Source organism: Mustelus asterias, unplaced genomic scaffold (genome assembly GCF_964213995.1).
Source record: "Mustelus asterias unplaced genomic scaffold, sMusAst1.hap1.1 HAP1_SCAFFOLD_1028, whole genome shotgun sequence".
NCBI lineage: Eukaryota > Metazoa > Chordata > Chondrichthyes > Carcharhiniformes > Triakidae > Mustelus > Mustelus asterias.
In genome coordinates, this window is record NW_027590973.1 from 99,810 (window position 1) to 123,996 (window position 24,187).

General features: G+C 43.6%; 1 protein-coding gene across 1 annotated transcript in view; it reads right to left on the bottom strand.

Moving 5' to 3' along the window:
- prdm10 (PR domain containing 10) overlaps positions 1–24,187 on the bottom strand; it is a gene marked incomplete at its 5' end in the record, with an annotated part of 101,856 nt that overhangs the window by 67,659 nt on the left and 10,010 nt on the right. The window contains 3 exons of the mRNA XM_078205846.1: positions 6,537–6,884; positions 20,081–20,257; positions 22,741–22,849. Of these exons, the coding sequence (XP_078061972.1) occupies positions 6,537–6,884; positions 20,081–20,257; positions 22,741–22,849 (634 nt within the window). The remainder of the gene's footprint in view (positions 1–6,536; positions 6,885–20,080; positions 20,258–22,740; positions 22,850–24,187) is intronic.

Sequence of the window (24,187 nt, forward strand, 5' to 3'; positions counted from 1 at the left end):
ACTGACTCAAGAACAGTTTCTTTCCTGCTGCCATTAGGCTTTTGAATGGCCTTATATTAAGTTGATCTTTCTCTTCACCCTAGCTATGACTGTAACACTACATTCTGCACCCTCTCCTTTCCTTCTTCCCTATGTACTCTATGTACGGTATGCTTTGTCTGTATCGTGCAAAAGAAACAATACTTTTCACTGCATCCTAATACATGTGACAATAATAAATCAAATCAAAAAGAGCCAGCCTGCACTGGGGAGATTTTGTTAGAGTGGAGAGGTAAACTCCATGGCAACAATAAACAATCTCAATCAAAGCATCCCAGTCTCAGTGTCGCCTTGACAACCAGGCTTGGGAGTTTCCTCTGACGCTAATGAGAAGGAAAGAAGACAAAACATGCTGTGAAGCACAGGGGAAAGCTACAGTACTTAATTAGTACTTCATATTGCTGTATACTGAGGAACAGGATGCTGGTGGTGGATGAGGTGAAAATTAAAAGGCAGGATGTACTTGAAAGGCTAGCTCTGCTTCAAGTGGATAAGGGTCGTATGGCTGGCATCCCAGAAAGGAAGTGGGGTGGAGATAGTGCAAGCTTTACCATACTCTTCCAATCTTCAGTGCCAGAGGATTGGAGTGTAGCAAATGTGACACCATTATTCACAGAAGGGTGCAAGGATATTCCTACTAACTGCAGGCCAGTTAGTTTAACATCAATAGTGAGTAAGGTTTTTAGAAATAAACAGTGGAAAAATCAACAGGCACTTGGAGAGGTTTGAGTTAATGAAGGACAGGCAGCACAGATTAGAAAAAGGGCAGATCATGCTTGACTAATCAAATTGAAGTTTTTAATAGAATAACAGAAAGGGTGAAGAGGGAATGTTATGAATGTTCTCTAAATGAATTTGAAGAAAGCATTGGTTCTACATAAAAGTTGCTATCTGAAAAGAATGTGCTTGGTTTTGGGGATAAAACAGGGAAGTGGGACTCGGTCTGCTCTGTCAGAGAACCAGTGCAGACTCGATCCTTCTGCACTGTGCAGATTCTGTGATAAGAGGTCGGTTAACAAAATTGAGACTCTCTGAATAAGAGGTCAGTGTCAGCTGGGATAGAAAACTGGATTAAGGACAGCAAACAGTGAATCGTTGTAAACGGCTATGTTTCAGGTGGAGGATGGTGGGGATTGGCACTCCCCAAGGGTCAGTGCTAAAACCACTTATGTTGATGTGTATATGTGTAGGGGTGAGGAAGGGCTCTTCTCTTTACACAGAGATTGAGAAGGACTTGGAACTCACTGACTTATAAGGGTGTGGGAGGGGAAACAATCAAGGATTTCAGAAGGAAATGGATGGATGCTTGAGGGAAATAAACTTGTAGGGCTTTGGAGGTAGAATAGGGGAATGAAACTGACCAAATTGTTCTACAGAAAACAGCATAGATTTGTCAAATGATCACCGTCTGTACCTCAATTACTCTTTGATTACCCGCCAACAAGTCCGGAGGACTCAATGGTCCATGTTGGGTGGCATAGTAGCACAGTGGTTAGCACTGCTGCTTCACAGCTCCAGGGACCTGGGTTCGATTCCCGGCTCGGGTCACTGTCTGTGTGGAGTTTGCACATTCTCCTCATGTCTGCGTGGGTTTCCTCCCACAGTCCAAAGATGTGCGGGTTAGAACAAAGAACAATACAGCACAGGAACAGGCCCTTCGGCCCTCCAAGCCCGCGCCGCTCCCCGGTCCAGGATTGAATCCTGAATCCAGGATCCCCGCCCAATTTTCCAGCCTATCTACATACCAATATCCTATCCACCGAGCTGTCCCTCACAGCTACGATGCTTTGTTCATTACAACCTATTAACTCACCCCCACCCCCCCCATTCCAGACCATGTGATCTCCAGGTGGATTGGCCATGCTAAAAATTGCCCCTTTGTGTCCTGAGATGCGTAGATTAGAGGGACTAGCGGGTAAATATGTAGGCATATGGGGGTAGGGCCTGGGTGGGATTGTGGTTGGTGCAGACTCGATGGGCGGAATGGCCTCCTTCTACACTGTAGGGTTTCTATGAAAAAAAAAAGGTGCTGCAGACATCGAACTGGTTATTGATTTTCCAGAACATCCTAAATTCTGAAATGGGTCTCGTGAACTGAAGTAGCAAAAATAACCCTGCTATTCAGGAAAAAGAGGAAATTAGCCCAACATCAGTGGTAAGGAAAATGCTGGATCCATTGTTAAGGAAGTCTAACAGATCATAAGAAATGGGAAGAGGAGTAGGTTACCTATCGAGCACTTGATCAGATCATACCTGATTTGACTGTGGCCTCATTCCATTTTTCTGCCTGTCTACCATAATCCTCAACTCCATTATCAACTAAAAATTCATCGAACGGGGAACTTTGAAAATTAAAATATGATTGCACAGAATCAAATTGTCTTTTTGAAATGGAAATGCTGTGTTGACAAAACTGTCCCATTTTTGCAGATGCAACTAGTCAGGCAGATAAAGAGGACCCATTAGATATGGTGTATTTGTAATTTCATAAGGCATTCCATACAAAGGTTGAGCATAATATGTTAGTATGGATAGAGAATTGGTTAAAGGACTGAAATCATAGATATAAAAACGTACATGTAACGGAATTGTTTTCCGTTTGCGTAGTGCTAGAACCTGAGCTATTCACAACTAATATTAGTGACTTTGATGAAGTGACAGAGTAATGTATCCAAGTTTATTGAGAATTCAACATTAGGTCAGAGCGTAAGCTGTGAGGTGGCTGTATCTTACATCCATCTACTCCCTGTAACTAACACAGTTACACTTTGTAACTACTGCTGACAGCTCCTTATATCCGGTTAACTCTACATTGCAAGGCCTCAATTCCAGCACATGCAGAGTTAACAAGGTAATTGTACAGGATACTTGTCACTCCAAAGCAATATCAGAAACTCAAACTGTCAGACTGGAAGAAACATACAGCTCCTGCTGGAAATCTGAAACAAGGAGAATATTTTGGAAACACAAAGTTTTTTAGCCAATATCTATAAAGAGAAATGACAGGTTAACATGTTAATATGTCTCTTTGTCAGGGCGGTAAACTGAAATATTTCAGAAATGGATTTTCCAGAGCAGGCAAGCAGGAAACTGGTGATCAAATAGGTCATCTCAAAGAGAAAACCTTTTAAAACAAAGGAACACAAATATCAAATGGTGGTGAGAATTCCTGGGAGGGACATTAACTGGAAAAAAACACATGGGGAAAGTTTGAAGAAGTGGGACTTAATAGGATGGAGGGTTATAGGTAGGCCTAAAAGGTAGGGATATGTTCGGCACAACTTGTGGGGCCGAAGGGCCTGTTTTGTGCTGTCGTTTTTCTATGTTTCTTTCTAAGTTAAATAAAATCCCCAAAGATGTCTGTTGTGACAAGCAAAAAAGCAGAAGACAACACAAGTCTCTCACCTCACAGCCAGATCAGACCAAATGGGACTACAGTCCGTGAGCAGTCGCCGACCTCAAAGAACAAAGAACAGTACAGCACAGGAAACAGGCCCTTCGGCCCTCCAAGTCTGTGCCGCTCCTTGGTCCAACTAGACCAATCGTTTGTATCCCTCCATTCCCAGGCTGCTCATGTGACTATCCAGGTAAGTCTCAAACGATGTCAGCGTGCCTGCCTCCACCACCCTACTTGGCAGCGCATTCCAGGCCTCCACCACCCTCTGTGTAAAAAACATCCCTCTGATGTCTGAGTTATACTTCGCCTCTCTCAGCTTGAGCCCGTGACCCCTCGTGATCGTCACCTCCGACCTGGGAAAAAGCTTCCCACTGTTCACCCTATCTATACCCTTCATAATCTTGTACACCTCTATTAGATCTCCCCTCATTCTCCATCTTTCCAAGGAGAACAACCCCAGTCTACTCCATCAGCCTGTGCTCTGGTCGACACACAAAATGCTAACCTGTACCCTCTCACTCCAAACGCTAACAATTTCACCTCATATCAAGTGCTCCCAATATAAAAACAATGAGCAAAGTACTCGAGCCTGAAGTTTTTGCAGTCAATGACTGGGCTCTGTTTCGGAAGCTGTAATTCTTTCCATGTTCCACATTCCTTTATAGAGTTCACCCTTTCCTCCCAGTCTCCATCAGTCTCATCTGTTCTGATTATACCACTTGCTTTTTCAGCTTTCCGAACACTGGACTTGACATCTAGCCCATTTTCTGCTCTTGTCTATAACTCTCTCCCTTTGCAACAAGGATCCACTTCACACTGACCTTCCAACCCAGCAGCCTCAGTGTGCCATCTTCCATGATATTCAGCATCTGCAACATATCCCACCACCAAATACATCTTTACCTACCAAGCTTTCTGGAGGAACTACTGCCTCCAGGATAGTTTTGTTCAATGTTCCACCATCTCAATTTCCAGTTGCTCTTCCTCTGGTACCTGTCTGTGCAACTGCAGCAGATTCATAGGTTGTTAATTAACCTCTTCCCATTATCCAGGGCCCCAAAAACTCCTTCCCAATGACACACGAATCTCATGTGTACTGCCTAAAACCTAGTATAATATATTTAATGCTCACGGTGTTGCCTTTTCTGTACTATTCTGTTCCCAGTATGATCCTAACTTCACTCACTCCCCACTTTAGTCCTCCATTCCAATCATAGAATCATAGAAACCCTACAGTACAGAAAGAGGCCATTCGGCCCATCGAGTCTGCACCGACCACAATCCCACCCAGGCCCTACCCCCATATCCCTACATATTTTACCCGCTAATCCCTCTAATCTACGCATCCCAGGACACTAAGGGGCAATTTTAGCATGGCCAATCAACCTAACCCGCACATCTTTGGACTGTGGGAGGAAACCGGAGCACCCGGAGGAAACCCACGCAGACACGAGGAGAATGTGCAAACTCCACACAGACAGTGACCCAAGCCAGGAATCGAACCCAGGTCCCTGGAGCTGTGGAGCAGCAGTGCTAACCACTGTGCTACCGTGCCGCCCAAGACTACTTTACCTCCCTACATTCTCCCAACCAGGCAAAACAGGAGATCCCAAGAAATCATTTACTCGTTCACGTGAGCACTCTCCATCCTGTAGGCTGACCATGAATGGTATTAACTCCAGATTTTAATTTTCCTATTTCTTTAACTTCAGGGAAAGCGGGGAATCTGGATTGGATTTTCTGTTGTTTCAAGAGTGCCACTGTGTTCCAGTGTAACAAAAGCAATAGAAGCTGAGAATCCTTCACAGGTCTGGTAGCGTCGGTAGAGAGAGAGAAAAAGAGTTAATGTTTCAGGTCTGTAACCTTCCCTCAGAATATCGACCTGGAAATATTATCACTTTCCTCTTTCCACAAATGCTGCCTGACCTGCTGAGGATTTCCAGCATCGTGTGTTTTTATTTTGGATTTCCAGCATGTTTAATATTATTTATATTTTCCTTTTACATGTTGGATTAGTTTTGGATTCTTCTCGCAAAGATCCAGCAGAGACATAAGAACATAAGAAATAGGAGCAGGAGTAGGCCATCTAGCCCCTCGAGCCTGCCCCGCCATTCAATAAGATCATGGCTGATCTGACGTGGATCAGTACCACTTACCTGCCTGATCCCCATAACCCTTAATTCCCTTACCGATCAGGAATCCATCCATCCGCGCTTTAAACATATTCAGCGAGGTAGCCTCCACCACCTCAGTGGGCAGAGAATTCCAGAGATTCACCACCCTCTGGGAGAAGAAGTTCCTCCTCAACTCTGTCTTAAACCGACCCCCCTTTATTTTGAGGCTGTGTCCTCTAGTTTTAACTTCCTTACTAAGTGGAAAGAATCTCTCCGCCTCCACCCTATCCAGCCCCCGCATTATCTTATAAGTCTCCATAAGATCCCCCCTCATCCTTCTAAACTCCAACGAGTACAAACCCAATCTCCTCAGCCTCTCCTCATAATCCAAACCCCTCATCTCCGGTATCAACCTGGTGAACCTTCTCTGCACTCCCTCCAATGCCAATATATCCTTCCTCATATAAGGGGACCAATACTGCACACAGTATTCCAGCTGCGGCCTCACCAATGCCCTGTACAGGTGCATCAAGACATCCCTGCTTTTATATTCTATCCCCCTCGTGATATAGGCCAACATCCCATTTGCCTTCTTGATCACCTGTTGTACCTGCAGACTGGGCTTTTGCGTCTCATGCACAAGGACCCCCAGGTCCCTTTGCATGGTAGCATGTTTTAATTTGTTTCCATTGAGATAGTAATCCCTTCCATTGAGATAGTAATCCCTTCCATTGAGATAGTAATCCCTCCATTGAGATAGTAATCCCATGGCCTCTTCCGTACTGTAAGATTCTGTTTCACAAAACTTAGTGCTGCTCATCTATTAGCAAAAATAGAAACCAATGAATTCCAACAACAAAGGTCCCAGAACACCCTGCTTGCCGAGCATCCCCGCTCACACTCCAGCTCCACACTGCGCCCCTGCCTCGAGCTATATACCCCCTCATGTCTTTCAAAAAGGTCTGAAAGAGCTCAGATACACTCACCTGAATGAAGTCTGGGAATTGTTTTTTACAAGAGGGGCAAGTGAAACAGCCGTTAGTAACATGAATCGCAACATGTTCTTTGAGCAGGTCAAGTCTATCAAAAGATTCTGTGCAGAAAATACAGGAGTATGTCTTCTGATCAGAGTGGAATTTCATGTGTGAATCGAGTGCTGAACTGTTTATGAAGCCTTTGTTACAGATATCACAGGTCAGGGGATAGTTGCCCTCCCGCCCATGGAAGTGCAGGTGTTGATCCAACTTCTCCTTCTCTCGAAATGCTTTCCCACAGTGAAGGCATTTAAATGGCCGAAACGTCTTGCGTATAAAGAGATGATGAAGTGCAGCATTCTGAAGAAAAAAGGAAGGAAATTGTAAATACATAAATTCACCTTTCACATGAATTTCTCTCACCGATAGCACGAGCTGGTATTCCACAGGGTCCATTAACCAGTCTAGGAGATTACTTTGTGTCTGAATTACTTCACACGAGATGATTGACAAGGACAGTGATAAAGTGTGACATTTTCATCTTTGGATCTTCCTTTTTTTCTCAATATCTCTCAGTTATTTCATTCCACCAAAGCACCGAAAAATGAAGGATAACTCGTGTGGTTTTTTTTCTGCAACTAGAATCATACAAACAGAACCACTGGAAAATAGAGTCCAAGCCACCAGCAAATAGTACAGGAGTCTGTTCATATAGTAAAGCACCTGCTATGTCTGACTACTGTTTATACTCTGAGACTGATGCAACACCGGCCCTGCAAACAACAGTTAAGGAGTACTTTCTTCCAAAGGACAGGCCCAATGGCAGGTAAAGCCCAGAGCAGCACAATGAAATGAGGTCAAAACCAAGACTGAACTTCAGACAAATCTCTGATGGTAGTTGGGCCGTTATATCCAAATCCAAAACGATACGAGGTCAAGCCACCAGACATGCACAAAACTCATCAACTCCATGAACCAGACATAGTTCACACCCATTACAGATATTATTGCCATACAAACATCATTAACAATCCTTGGTGCCATGACTCTAAGGGCTGTTTGGTGAATACTCAAGCGTTTAGCCTGGTCAGGAAATGGCACAGTATTATCCTGGCCTGAAACCAACCATTTAAGACTTTTTTTACAGGCTGGTGTCACATTCCAGTCATACCAAGAATCATTGACTGTGGTCAGGGATATATCTAAATGAATTTCTTTTCATGAGTGGACCTTGTTCATGTCCAGAAATGACTGACAGAACATTAACCTTCAACCTCACAACTGCCAGAACGCTGCCAACTGCAAAGACACCTCTGTACTGCCTTGACATCAGGTCCAGGATTAGACCAAACATCTTTCAAACAAACTAAACATGGCCAAAGTCATTCTATTCCGTATCTTCCTCCAATGCCTCTCGGCTTTTGGGTGTGACTACTCTTAACCATCTAATGGTTCCCAGAGAACCACTTGCAAGGGATTCTCTTCCTGCTCCCACACCATTACCTCTGGAGTTCCCCAAGTATTAATCCTCACCCCCTCCTATTTCCCATGTACATGGTGTCCCTAGGCATCATCACCCGAAGGCACAGCATTAGTTTTCATTTGTACATTGGTGATACTCAGCTTGACTTCACCACCAGCTCTCTCAATTCCTCCACTATTGCTGAACTATCATTCTGCTTATCCGACATCTGGTATTGGATAAGCCTTCCCCGTGGATCACCAACGTGATGTGCCAAAGAGGCTTTTTCATTCTGACACTGCTCAAGGGATTGCCATTGGGAGCTCCTTGCTCCTGCTGGGGCCATCCATAATGGCAAGGTCAGGGGCAGTGCCAAAGTACGTACCAAAAGGTCCTCAATGGCAGAATGATGATCTCCGGTGTGGAGGGATTGTCTTATGAGGAAAAGTTAAATAGGTTGGGACTCTACTCATTGGGATTGGAAGAATGAGAGGTGATCCCATTGAAACATAGATTTCTTAAGGGGCTTGACCGGGTAAATGATTACAGGATGTTTCCCCTCCTGGGAGAGTCTGGGGTCAGAGCGCATTATCTCAGAATAAAGGAATGCCAAATTACAACTGAGATGAGGAGGAATTTCTTCTCATAGAGGGTTGTGAGTCTTTGGTATTCCTTGCCCCAGAGAGCTGTGGGACCAGAATCCTTGTGTATATTTAAGGCAGAAATAGATTCTTGATCAGAAAGGGAATCAAGGGTTACAGGGAAAGGACAGGAAAGTAGACGTGAGGGAGGTCAGATCAGCCATGATCCAATTGAATGGTGCAGCAAGCTCGAGGGGCCAAATGGCCTACTCCTGTTCCTATTTCTTATGGTCTTAACAGGTGAAGGTAGACTATGTGTCTCGCTGGCAGTGAGGATGGAAAGTGGCTGCTGCGGCAAGGTGGTTGTGGTTTGACACGCCACCAAAAGGTGATCACCACCTGTCAGAATTGTATGCACCAAGATGACGCCCCACATGAAACAAAGCCACATGCAGGCTTCTACCAGGGTCCATTAGCCAAGTGCGGTGATGATGGAGAATTGTTGACAGGGTTAGGGCCGTGAACCTGGGAGCCTCGAGTCAATAATCTGCACACAAGCGAGGGAAAGATGCCTGTTGGTCATTGGACATCTGTGTTGAGACAGAGGTGTCTTTGAGCAGCAGCATCTGTGACTGCAAAGCTTTTTTTCTGCTTACCCCAGATGGGGAGGGGGCTTGAAAAGATGTCCTAAAAAAACAAAGGTTGGGGAAGCACACCCCAACTCTGTGGTCAAAAAAATAAAACTTTAAATTTTTCAATTTGGAATGGACAATCTGAAGACAGACGGACTGGAAAGAAGAACTGCAATTGAGAGCCATCAAGATTCCTGCAAAAGGAAGGCAGAGTTGGGAGAGTGTGATATTATTCATGATTCCCCATTTGTGCAGGAAGTAACATGATTGCTTGGAATGATGTGAGGCGTATCTTTGTTATACTGGCTATTTAATGTGAAATTTGCCTCTGAAATTTGAACTATAAAAGCAAAATACTGCAGATTTTGGAATCTCAAAACAAATGTTTTAATTATGTTGATTTTAGTTGGTTTGTTACAGTGAAGGTTTTATAAAGTGAAATCTTGTCCAACGATTTTCTTTCTGTTGGCATCACGGAAATTTCTTTTTTTATAAAGCTAACACAGTCTCTACAGGGATTGTAACACTACTCACTCTGCACCAGATTTTCAATTCTGTCTCCATCTCTTCAATTCCATATACAAGAAACTTGGCCTGTCCTTGAATGTTACCAAAATAAAACTCTTATCAACCCACATCTGGTCAGCCAAATATTCCATCTCCCATATATGCTAATGGAGAGACTCCAGAATATGTTAAGCACTTTCCATATCTTACCTCTCTCAAATGGCCACCATTGACAGAGAGGTCCAACACCAGACCAGCTGCACCAGCTCAGCCTTCTCCAAACTTTGGCAATGGGAGGGTACCAAATAAATATTAGTGTCTTTCTTGAAGCCAGTTTCACAAGCAGTCAGACGCAACTGCAAAATTAACTTCAATCTACTGAAAGCAGTGTCCAGAGGGCCAAAAACCATCTCTCCACCAGATCCTATTTTCTCAAGGCCCAAATGGTCAATGTTCCAGGGGAGGGTAAAGAAAGCACTTTAATCACACACTGAAATTCAGTTTGAAGCATCAACATTAATGACTGGGAGGAGATTGCTAACAATCATCCAAAGCAGTCATAACTTGTTGATCAAACTGCATTAAGCTTTGAATCAAAGTCTTAATGAGGCAGAGTATAGGCGGCATGGTGGTACAGTGGTGAGCAAAGAACAAAGAAAATTACAGCACAGGAACAGGCCCTTCGGCCCTCCAAGCCTGCACCGACCATGCTGCCCAACTTAACTAAAACACCCTACCCTTCCGGGGACCATATCCCTTCATTCCCATCTCATTCATGTACTTGTCAAGACGCCCCTTAAAAGTCACTACCGTATCCGCTTCCACTATCACCCCCCGCAAAGAGTTCCAGGCACCCACCACTCTCAGTGTAAAAAATCTGCCTCGTACATCTCTTTTAAACCTTGCCCCTCGCACCTTAAACCTATGCCCCCTAGTAATTGACTCTTCCACCCTGGGAAAAAGCTTCTGACTATCCACTCTGTCCATACTTCTCATAATCTTGTAGACTTCGATCAGGTCTCCCCTCAACCTCCGTAGTTCCAGTGAGACCAAACCAAGTTTCTCCAACCTCTCCTCATAGCTAATGCCCTCCATACCAGGCAACATCCTGGTAAATCTTTTCTGTACCCTCTCCAAAGCCTCCACATCCTTCTGGCAGTGTGGTGACCAGAATTGAACACTATATTCCAAGTGCGGCCTAACTAAGGTTCGAGAAAGCTGCAACATGACTTGCCAATTTTTAAACTCAAGACCCCGGCTGATGAAGGCAAGCATGCCGTATGCCTTCTTGACTGCCTTCTCTATCTGCATTACTACTTTCAGTGACCTGTGTACCTGTACACCCAGATTCCCTTGCCTATCAATACTCCTAAGGGTTCTGCCTTTTACTGCATATTTCCTATCTGTATTAGGCCTTCCAAAATGCATTACCTCACATTTGTCCAGATTAATCTCCATCTACCATCTCTCCGCCCAAGTCTCCAACCGATCTATATCCTGCTGTATCCTCTGATGGTCCTCATCGCTAACCGCCAATCCACCAACCTTTGTGTCATCCGCGAACTTACTAATCAAATCAGTTACATTTTCCTCCAAATCATTTATATATATTACAAACAGCAAAGGTCCCAGCACTGATCCCTGAGCACTGCTGCCTCACAGCGCCACAGACCCGGGTTTGATTCCAAGCTTGGGTCACTGTCTGTGTGAAGTCTGCACATTCTCACCGAGTGCTCCGGTTTCCTCCCACAGTCCGAAAGACTGTGGTTATGTGCACTGGCCATGCTTAATTCTCCCTCAGTGTACCCGAGCAGGTGCCAGAGTGTGGTGACTCGGGAATTTTCACAGTAAGCCTATTTGTGATACTAATAAATAAACTAAATAGAAGGAAAGAAATATAAAGGAAGCAAATCCTGCACTCTGTATACTATCTCATACAATGTCCTGTCCCAAGTGCTAAAAGAATTGTGTTCAGTCTTACAATCATCCAGAATAGAATCCCGCATTCCTGAGTGGACATCATCCTCGAATCGAGAGGCAGCCAATGACGACTGGATCAGCAAAATTTCCTCCAGTTCAACACTGAGAAGACTGAAGCTATCTTTTTCAGTAGCTGCTCCAAACTCTAGCTACTAATTCCATCCCTCTGCCTGGCAACAGTCCGAGATTAAACCAGTCTTTTTGCAACTTGCTGTCACATTGACTCCAAGATGATCTTTCACAAACTAAAACCTTTATCCACATCCATAACATTTCCCGACTTCATTCGTCTCCGTTCATCGGCTGCTGAAACCTCATTCATGCTTTTAATACCTCTATATTCGACTATTCCAATGGCTGATTCCAATGTCTGGTCTCCTACATTCAATGCTCCATAAACTTAAGGTCACCCAAAACTCTGCTGCCTGTACGAGTCCTGTTCGCCTATCATCTCTGTTCGCTGACCTACATTTGCACCCAATCAAGCAACAATTCAATTTTTAAACTCTGATCTTTCTGCCTCATCCACAATCAGAGATATCTGTGCTCCTCTAATTCTGGTCTCTGGTGCATCCCCTGTCTCAATCTCTGCACCACTAATGGCTGTGCACTCAATTGTCTAGGCCCCGAACTCTTCAACTCCCTCCATACACCTCTTTACTTCATCATGCACCTTTAAGATACTCCTTAAAACCTACCTTTCTGACAAAGCTTTGGTTATCTTATACGGCTTGGTGTAATATTTTGTTTTATAATGTGCCTCTGAAATGCTTTATGATAAAGGTGCTATAAAAGCGGTGGTGGGGGAGGGTTTACAAATCTAGGTATGGGGCATTACAAAGAAACAAAGAACAATACAGCACAGGAACAGGCTCTTCGGCCCTCCAAGCCTGCACCGATCATGTGTTCCTAACTAGACCATCCGTTTGTATCCCTCAGGATACTCTCCAACACCTTCCACCTATAAATAATTAGATGGCAGTTTGCATAAGTGGACCGAGTCCCCTAAAGACTGGAGCTGCGACCTTATTCTTTGCCCCAATTAGTGTTGGCCAGGTTCAAGAATTAATTCTGAATTAAGGGAAATTACTCACCAAAGATCACATGGGATGCCCATCACATTCTCTGGTTAAGTTAGAAGGTAGCAAATACATTAACTACTGGATAATTACATACTGGCTGAAAAGTTTGTCCAGGTTCATTCACAGATGAAATAATAGAGTGCATACATCAGAAGAACAGAGGAGGAGAGAAAGCAATTGGAGGATGAGAGATCACAGCCAAGGGTACAATCAGACTTTCATTACAGACATACTGGAGTTCCTGGCTTTGAAATAAAAAGCTCACAGAGTGTCTCTCAGCAAGCTCTTGCGAAGTCAGTCTCTGGTGGATTTTATACATTTGTTTCTTAGTTTTCCTACCCTCCCTTTACAGAGAGATTACGGTGAATAAAATGCTCAATAAAGAGAAACTAACTCAATCACTGGATTGTAAGAACATTTTTTCCTTTTTAAGTTTAAACATATCCTTTCATGGTGGCGGTATACATGATAGTTGGTTCACCGCAGTAATTACACCTTTATTTGTGGAGTTAAAGACATTAACAGTCAATGTAACAGTAATGTCAATATCTTTTCCCAAAGGTAGGGGAGTCTAAAACTAGAAGGCATAGGTTTAAGATGAGAGAGGAGAGATACAAAAGTGTCCAGAGGGACAATTTTTTCACACAGAGGGTGAGTGTCTGGAACAAGCTACCAGAGGTAGTAATAGAGGCAGGTACAATTTTATCTTTTAAAAAGCATTTAGATTGTTACATGGGTACGATGGGTATAGAGGGATATGGGCCAAATGCGGGCAATTGGGATTAGTTAGGGGTTTTTAAAAAAAAGGGCAGCATGGACAAGTTAGAACATAGAACAGTACAGCACAGAACAGACCCTTCGGCCCACGATGTTGTGCCGAGCTTTATCTGAAGTTGGGCCGAAGGACCTGTTTCCATGCTGTAAACCTCTATGACTCAATGACTCTAACACAGATAAATCTGTTGACCCAGTCATCAGAAGGAATCCTTTTCTTGGCTATTTTTGCACACTCTGACTTTGTCTTCCATTGTGAATTGAGTCTCCATTTTAACCTCAACTACTTGGGGAAAAAAAATCACAAAACAGCAAGACACAAAAGAGACTCACTCAAACATTGGAGCTGCCGTGAAGGAATAGCACCCCTAAAGATTTGCGTTAAGGCCACCACCTCTCTTGATCTTTCCACTATTGCTAAATTATAAGAAATATAAAAGATAGGAGCAAGAGTAGACAACACAGCCCATCAAATCTGCTCAACCGTTCATTATGAATCTTGGCTGATCTTGGGCTTCTTAGAATCATAGAATCCCTACAGTGCAGGAGGAGGCCATTTGGCCCATTGAGCCTGCACTGACAACAATCTCATCCAGGTCCTGTCCTCTTAACCTCATGTATTTACCTTGTTAGCATTCCCCTCCCCCCCGACACTAAGGGGCAATTGAGCATGGCCAACCAAACTAACCCACACATTTTTCAAGTGTGAATGAAAACTGGAGGAAACCCACGCAGACACGGGGAGAACGTGAAAACTCCACACAGTCAGTCACCCAAGGCTGGAATTGAACCTGGGTCCCTGGCACTGTGAGGCCGCAGTGCTAACCACTGTGCCACCCTTACCACTCCCTTAATCTCACAAGAAACCAAATCACTGCCTTAAATATATTCAGCAATGGAACATCCACAGCACATTTGGATGGAAAAATTTAAGATTGACAACCCATTGGGTGAAAATATTTCTCCTCATCTCAGTCTTAAATGTTCAGCCCTTTATCCCGAGACTGCGGCCCCGTGTTTTAGATTCCCCAACCAATGAAAACAATCTCTCAACTTCCAGCCAATCAAGCCCCTTCAGAATTTTATGACTGGGATTTTCTGGCCCCATCGCAACTGGTTTCCCCATGGTGGATACGCGAGCAAATCAAATCCCCAGTAACTTCAGTGGGACCAGAGGATCCCGTTGGCGGGAGGCACTGGAAAATCTCACCCGATCGATTATGATCAGATCATTTTTCATTCTTCTAAATGCCAGAGAATATAAGCCTATATACTATATACAATATACTTGCCTCTCATCTTAGGACAACACCCTAATCCTAGGGACCAATTTAGTGAACCGTTGCTGTACCATCTCCAATGCAAGAATATCCTTTCTTAAATTTGGAGACCAAAACGGCACTCAGTATTCCAGATATGGTCTCATAGAACATAGAACATAGAAAGCCACAGCACAAACAGGCCCTTCGGCCCACAAGTTGCGCTGATCATATCCCTACCTCTAGGCCTATCTATAGCCCTCAATCCCATTAAATCCCATGTACTCATCCAGAAGTCTCTTAAAAGACCCCAACGAGTTTGCCTCCACTACCACCGACGTCAGCCGATTCCACTCACCCACCACCCTCTGAGTGAAAAACTTACCCCTGACATCTCCTCTGTACCTACCCCCCAGCACCTTAAACCTGTGTCCTCTCGTAGCAACCATTTCAGCCCTTGGAAATAGCCTCTGAGAGTCTACCCTATCCAGACCTTTCAACATCTTGTAAACCTCTATCAGGTCACCTCTCATCCTTCGTCTCTCCAGGGAGAAGAGACCAAGCTCCCTCAACCTATCCTCATAAGGCATGCCCCCCAATCCAGGCAACATCCTTGTAAATCTCCTCTGCACCCTTTCAATGGCTTCAACATCTTTCCTGTAATGAGGTGACCAGAACTGCGCGCAGTACTCCAAGTGGGGTCTAACCAGGGTCCTATAAAGCTGCAGCATTATCTCCCGACTCCTAAACTCAATCCCTCGATTAATGAAGGCTAGTACGCCGTACGCCTTCTTGACCGCATCCTCCACCTGCGAGGCCGATTTAAGAGTCCTATGGACCCGGACCCCAAGGTCCTTCTGATCCTCTACACTGCTAAGAATGGTACCCTTCATATTATACTGCTGCTTCATCCCATTGGATCTGCCAAAATGGATCACTACACACTTATCCGGGTTGAAGTCCATCTGCCACTTCTCCGCCCAGTCTTGCATTCTATCTATGTCTCGCTGCAACTTCTGACATCCCTCCAAACTATCCACAACACCACCTACCTTGGTGTCGTCAGCAAACTTACCAACCCATCCCTCCACTTCCTCATCCAGGTCATTTATGAAAATGACAAACAGCAAGGGTCCCAGAACAGATCCCTGGGGCACTCCACTGGTCACTGACCTCCATGCAGAGAAAGACCCCTCCATAGCCACTCTCTGCCTTCTGCAGGCAAGCCAGTTCTGGATCCACAAGGCAACAGCCCCTTGGATCCCATGCCCTCTCACTTTCTCAAGAAGTCTTTTGAGGCTATAATTAAATGATGAGACCCTACAGTTATAGGGTCTCATCAAAACCCTATAACTGTAGCAAGACTTCTTGACTTCTATACTCCAACTCTCTTTCAATAAAGGCCAACATGCCATTTGCCTTCCAAATTGCTTGCTGCACCTACATGCTAACATTCTACATTCCTCATGCCAGCACACCCAAATCTCTTTGAACATCAAAACTTATAAGTTTCTCACCTTTTAAAAAATACTGTTTTATTGTTCCGACCAAAATGAATAACTTCATATTTCCCTATATTATTCTCCATGTGCCATGTTGTTATCCACTCATCTAACTTGTCTACATCTCTTTGCAGCTGCTCTGTGTCCTCCCCACAGCATGCCTTCCCACCCCGCTTTGTATCACCAGCAAATTTGGAGACGTTACTCTCTGTCTCTTCATCTAATTCATTAATATAGATTGTAAATAGCTGAGGCCCCAGCACTGATCCTTTTGGCACTCCACTATTCACTGCCTGCCAACTTGAATTAAGCCCTGTTTATGCCCACTCTGTTTTCTATCCCTTAACCAATCCTCCATCCAAACTAATATGTTACCCAAAACTCCAAGAGCCCTAATTGGCAGCCTTTAATGTGGGCACCTGATCAAATGTCTTTTGGAAACCCAGGTATACTACATCTACTGGTTCCCCTTCCTCTATCCTAATTATAGCCTCAAAAGACTCTCAACAAATTTGTCAACAGGATTTCCCTTTAGTAAAGCATGTTGATTTGTTCAAATCATAACAGTGCACTTTGAAAAGTGCAGTAAGACTTCCTTAGTAATAGATTCCAGGGCTTTCACAACAGCTGATGTTAGGCTAACTGGCTTGTAGTTTTTCTCTTTCGGTGCAACATTTGCCAACTTCAAATCTAGTGGGACCATTCCTGAATTGAAGGAATTTTGGACAATCCTAGTTGGGTGCAGAAATAGTGGATGCACTATCTCCTTTTGAACCCTAGAGCATAGGGCCCATCAGGTCCTAGGAAACTGTCGAATTTTATTCTCTTAAATTTCTCCAATACTTAATCTCTGCTGACATCAATTTCCAACTCTTTTCAGCCCCTGGTTTCCATCTATTTCTGGTATGGAACTTGTGTCTTCTAATGTGAAGACAGATAAAATATTTGCTCAATGCCTGTCACTTCGCCATGATCATTTCTCCTGTCTCTGCTTCTAAGGGACCAACATTTATTTTAGCTACTCTCTTCAGACTGCTTATACAACATCCAGTACTGCCATACCAGAAATTCCCTGCAGTTAAATCTTGGGAAGTCCAAACAATTGCTGTTAATCCCTGCCGTTTCCCTGGCAATTCTTTAAGGCTGAACCGCAACCTTGGTGCCGTATTTGACTTAGAGATAACCTTCCAACCCCACACTGTGCTGCCTGCTATGGGATTGGCTGGAATTTTCCAGCCGTTCACACCCTGCCATCGTTGCCAGCGAGGGTGGAGAATTTGGCGCTCAGCAAAATCTCCGTTCACTGCAGCGGGACCAGAAAATCCCGCCAGCGTGAATGGCCAGAAAGTTCCACCCATCATTTCCACTTATCACAACATTACTTAGTTCCACTCCTGCATGCTTAAATCCTCGTGCCTTTTTAACATCCCTGGCTTCCCACATTCTAATCTTAGTAAACTTGAGGTCTGACAAAACCTTACTGCCTGTGTTTTCACACGTACCAAATCCCATTCTCACACCTGTCTTGTATTTACTGACCTACATTGGCTGCTGATCAAGCAATACAATAACATTCTCAGCCTTGTTTCCAAGTCTCTCCATGGTCTTGCCACTCCCCATCTTTAATCTCCTCCAGCCCCACAACCCTCAAGGATCCCTGGTGCTCATCCAATTCTGACATTCCCAATTGTAAGTGCTTCACCGTTTGTGGTCATGCCTTCAGTTGCCTTGGCCACAAGCTCCAGAATTTTCTCCCTAAACCTCTCCGCCTCCCCACATCTCTTTCCACTTTCAAGATGCTCCTTAAAACCTACATTTTTGACCAAGCTTTTAATCATCTGCCCTAATATCTCATGGAGCTCAGTATTACATTTTGTTTTGTAAAACTCTATGAAGCATTTTGTGGAAGGCACTATACAAATACAAGTTGGAGAAACAATAAAAGAATTGGTGCTTTTCAGTCTTGATCTCCCAGATGTGATCATCAAAAATATAAATGCCAAATGGAGTGGAAAAGGTACACGTAGAAAGTCACTGGGAGTTAAACTGCAAGAGAAGGACAAAAGTCACAAGTTGAAGCTAGAGAGAGACAAATTTAGGACAGACATCAGGAAGATTTTCCCATGATCTACAGCATAAAACCTGCTTTCATTACTTTGAATACAGATCTTTGTGAAATCTAACTACAAAAATATCTTTGTTGTCAATGACAAAACTGAATGCACGAACCAAAATAATGTAAAAATATCTCAATTTAAGTAATGATATCTGCACTCACTTGCACAGATTAGAAATGGCACAACATGGCATTAGAAGGTGCTCATTGGTTAACATCAATTAGGAATTTATTGTTCAACACTAGAACATCAGAAGTGTAACACAACACAGAAACATACTAGGAATCTCTCACACGTCACTAAATGGACGTGTAACGTGACCCACACACAGGAGAAAGACAAATGGCTTTCAATTCTGTTGTATTCACTCCCAAAACCCACCACGGCTGTTTCCCCATGCTTATTAAGTGCCTAGGTCAAGGAAAAACCCACCTGAAAATCCAACTGTGAAGCATATGGAAAGAGAAAATACTAAAATCAAGCCTGACATTCAATCACTTAACTGCAAGCAGCTGCAAACAATCAAATGCAGATTCAGCATACAGATTCGACAAAATAAGGTTAGTGAAAGTATTAGTTAACATCGAAATGAATTGAATAGAAAGCTAGACAAGACAGCAAGGCAATGCATTTGAGAAATGCTGCAACTATGCGGATATGGCACAGAAAACCTCAGTGCAATCTCGGCAATCAAGGAATCGGAATGAAAAGTTATGGTGTCACATCCTTAGTATTAGTTCATTGGGTTGATGTGTCCAGCATTTGCCTGCTGTTAAGGTCAGATAAGTGACCTATACAAGGTCAGATTCCTGACAAATCCTCGAGCGGGTTTCACACAGTAGCAATGCCAGATCTCATTCAAGAGCACAAATTGGCCTTTATCAATGGGTAGCATTTCTATGACATATAATCCTTCCACCATCACAAATATTTTCAACAATAAAATCATTCTTGTGAGCCAACGGAAATGTAGTCAAAGTGCATTACTGAATGCTGTTAGACAGGTTGTATTTTCAAATCGTTTCCCTTTTGACTGTGAGATGTTGCTCTAGTGCATTTTATGAATTAAATGTGAATAGATTTGATTTAAACTTGGAAGTTTACTATACATGAGATCATTATTGTTTTACCAATCTTAAAATCATGAGTGCAGCTTCAATACCAAAGAACATCCATTAAGCAAGAATGATAGTCTCAAGAGTTTGACCAAACGTCAACAGGAGAGTTTATACTCTGGGAAGCTTATCATAAAATTAGGTGAGGATCTGCAGAGTTTGACATTCCTTCTCACTGCCTGGGTGGTATTGTGCAGAGCGAATCACCCGACTGTTACAGCATCTGTCTGATTATTCCATGAAAAGGAAGTTTGAGCACCCTATTCTGCCAGATTACAGGGAGTGAAGAGAAACATCTCGCCCATGACCTTCGATCACCACCTGTCTTAGTTTCAGTTCAAACTGACAAATCCAGCAATATTAATCAGCTCTACTGACACCATGATCTCATATCATTCTTGCCAATACCAACAGCAACATTGCTGTCGATCTCAAACTACCAGATAGACAGCCCACACTATAGCTCCTATCCAAATCGTTGCTACAATTCATGCAAATCTAAGATTCTTTTTCAACGCGAGTCCATGGTTAACTTTGGCGGTTACCCGTATCCGTTTATTGCGCCGCACTTCCTCTCCAGGACTTGCAGTTGTGTTATTAGCAATACTGGAATCATTTTCTGGCTGCATAGAAACAATCGCAGAGTCTTCCTCTTGATCCATTCCATTGGCCACAGGTTCATCCGCATCTTCGAAGCGATGCTTCATAGCAAACTGCAACGCCTGTCAGAACAGAAGAAAAGAGAAGTGAACCTACAGAGGGACACTAGAGTCATTCCTCAACCACTACCAGCAGTGGCGAATTGCAGAAAAGCTTGGCAGCAAATAACGCAGCGACTAATCTCAGCACGAGTTAGTTGTAAATAAAACTGTCAGGGGTTTACACCAGGCATCCACTATCTAATTGGGTTATCGTTACTGCAGTCAAATCAGTGGCCAGGGTAATAATATTCAAAACCAATGCATACCATACACCCAGCTAAAGAGTTAGATATGGCGTATTAATTGCTTGTTAATAAATATATACACCAATATCTTCATTACAGATCCAATGTTTTGGCATTTCCAGATATTTAACTCAAAGTACATGCACTTGAGTTGGGAATAATTCCACAACTCAAATAAGCTGAGCATTTTCCTGCTGGCATTTGTAGATTTTGTTTGAAACTGTCAACAGATAAAGTGAGGGGCCATTTGGCCCATCCAGTTTATTGTCCATCACAACATCTGACTGTCCCTTGCATGATTCAGAGGTTTTGTCTTCATTAACCTACCTAGATCATTGTAGGTATCCATCACTCTGGCATGAAATCAGTAGCTTTCTGGAAGATGCATCATTCTCAATTTGACACGTCCTATCCTTAAAACAAGCAAGGAGATTGGCAGGCAGGATCTATCTTTCCAAAACTGTGCTGGCTGACATTTACTAGGTTATTTTCATACAAGTAACCCTGAAATTTACTGCTGATACTCAATTCCATTATTTTGCCTGTTATTAACTGCATACGCTTATACTTGGGTGTGCTTTGTCAGATTTTTTGATGATAGGTAGTTGCCTTATTTCTAATTCAGTGAGACCTCTCCCATTTTATCAAGCCGATCATGATAACTAGCAATACTTTCAACTCTAATCACAGTAGCATTCTTAGGCATACACTAACTACATCCTAGGATACATTGCTTCCAAGACCTTTCGCCCAGTCCTTGATGACAATAGTCAAGTTAGATTACAGCACCTATCATGAGGGATACAGTCCAAATATCTTCCACAGTGATTGTTTCTAGAAAGTAATCCTTTGATAGTTTTCATTCTTCTCAGTTCCTCCTCAGTTTCACATTGAATGCCCTTTGATAACCCTCTTGCTGTTTTAACACTGGGTAACTTGTTTGGGATTGCATTTGGCTGTTACAACTCTGCTCATTTCTAGGTCTCTCGACTCCTCTGCCTTTTGTTTTGAAATGTTTGAGAGATTCCTGGACTGTTCACAGTGGGTCCCCTTCTCTCGCTCTCACCCTGCAGATTAGATTGACTTTGTTTTATGTAGGATACACAGCACAGAAACAGCATTCATGGGTGAGTTTCTAAGGACCATGTACATTGAATACATTTTCAGTCTCAAAACCAGCTGAATGTCTGGTTTGTTGCCTTCTGAGGACCTCACTTCTGAATGAGTGTTTTCTATAGTAATGGGCCTTGACAAGTGCTGCAGCAGTATTAATCCAATTAACACCTTCCAAGTTCCATTAAATGTGTTATTTTGTTTGTCATAGAAAACTTGGAAGTATTGTGAAATATGATGTGTAACACTTCAAAATGGCATTGACAAGTTGGTGGAATGGGCAGACAAGTGGCAAATGAAATTAAAAACATCAGAGGATGATGTTTTTAACCCAATCATAGCCCAAGCTGAGTGAACCTAATTCGGCAAACATCACAAATCAAGCTTCAACATGCAGTTATCTCATTTTAAATGTGATCATTTGAGATACCGGTTGGCTGGGGCGCTCCTTTTTAATCAATTTAATTCTTTAATGGGATGCTTTAGCGCTCTTGCTCTCATTGCTGCCTCAGCCAGCAGGAGTTGGGTGTCTGGATCAGAGACCATTACAATGAGACACCCATGAAAAATCAGAGTTGTAGACTTTTTCCCTCAACCATCATGGCAATTCCAATCAAAATGGAGAGGTAGAGCTTGTTTCAAGGAATGAACAGTCATTATCATATAAGATGATTAGAGGTTTAGATAGGGTGGATAGTGATAGCCTTTTTCCTCTGATGGAGAAATCCAGCACGAGGGGGCATGGCTTTAAATTGAGGGGGGGTAGTTATAGAACCGATGTCAGGGGTAGGTTCTTTACCCAGAGGGTGGTGAGGGATTGGAATGCCCTGCCAGCATCAGTAGTAAATGCGCCTAGTTTGGGGGCGTTTAAGAGATCCGTAGATAGGTTCATGGACGAAAAGAAATTGGTTTAGGTTGGAGGGTCACAGTTTTTTTTTTAACTGGTCGGTGCAACATCGTGGGCCGAAGGGCCTGTTCTGCGCTGTAATGTTCTATGTTCTATGTTCTATGTTCTATCATTGCATATGGAACTACAAACTGTGGTAAAAATACAACCATTGCGTTCCATATGGCTGTGGCTATCTTCATATAGACTTAGTATTTCAGAAGGTTTAAAAGGAGGTTTGGTTTGAAAATCAGCTTTACCTCACTCTGTTCCGTAGTCGACTCTTGTCGATTGAACTTTGGCGGACGGCCTGGTCGCCTCCCTGGACCAAATCGTCTCCTACCTCGGCCACGACCTCTGCATTTTGACCTATCATAGAGCAAATATGGTAAGACATTTGACTAAATGGAGCACAATCTAGAGAAAGCAGCATTCGTGACTGAAGTAGAACGCTCTCGGGACAAGTGCATGCATGAAAAAGGCAACCAACAGCTCCGCTGGTTAGCACTGCTGCCTCACAGTGCCAGAGACCCGGGTTGGATACTGGCCTCTCGACTGTGTGGAGTTTGCACATTCTCCCAGTGTTTGTGTGAGTTTCCTCCAAGTGCTCCGGTTTCCTCCCACAGTTCAAAGATGTGCAGGTTAAATGGATTGGCCATAGTAAATTGCTCCTTAGTGTCCAAAGATGTGTAGGTTAGGTAGATTAGCCATGATAAGTGCACGGAGTTACGGGGATAGCGTGGGAGGGGTGGGCCTGGATAAGATGCTCTTGTGGAAAGTTGGCGCAGACTCGATGGGCCGAATGGCCTCCTTCTGCACTGTAGAACATAGAACATAGAACATTACAGCGCAGAACAGGCCCTTCGGCCCACGATGTTGCACCGACCAGTTAAAAAAAAAAACTGTGACCCTCCAACCTAAACCAATTTCTTTTCGTCCATGAACCTATCTACGGATCTCTTAAACGCCCCCAAACTAGGCGCATTTACAACTGATGCTGGCAGGGCATTCCAATCCCTCACCACCCTCTGGGTAAAGAACCTACCCCTGACATCGGTTCTATAACTACCCCCCCTCAATTTAAAGCCATGCCCCCTCGTGCTGGATTTCTCCATCAGAGGAAAAAGGCTATCACTATCCACCCTATCTAAACCTCTAATCATCTTATATGTTTCAATAAGATCCCCTCTTAGCCGCCGCCTTTCCAGCGAAAACAATCCCAAATCCCTCAGCCTCTCCTCATAGGATTTCCCCTCCATACCAGGCAACATCCTGGTAAACCTCCTCTGCACCCTCTCCAAAGCCTCCACATCCTTCCTGTAATGTGGGGACCAGAACTGCACACAGTACTCCAAGTGCGGCCGCACCAGAGTTGTGTACAGTTGCAACATAACGCTACGACTCCTAAATTCAATCCCCCTACCAATAAACGCCAAGACACCATATGCCTTCTTAACAACCTTATCTACTTGATTCCCAACTTTCAGGGATCTATGCACACATACACCTAGATCCCTCTGCTCCTCCACACTATTCAAAGTCCTCCCGTTAGCCCTATACTCAACACATCTGTTATTCCTACCAAAGTGAATTACCTCACACTTCTCCGCATTAAACTCCATCCGCCACCTCTCGGCCCAACTTTGCAACCTGTCTAAGTCTTCCTGCAAACTACGACACCCTTCCTCACTGTCTACCACACCACCG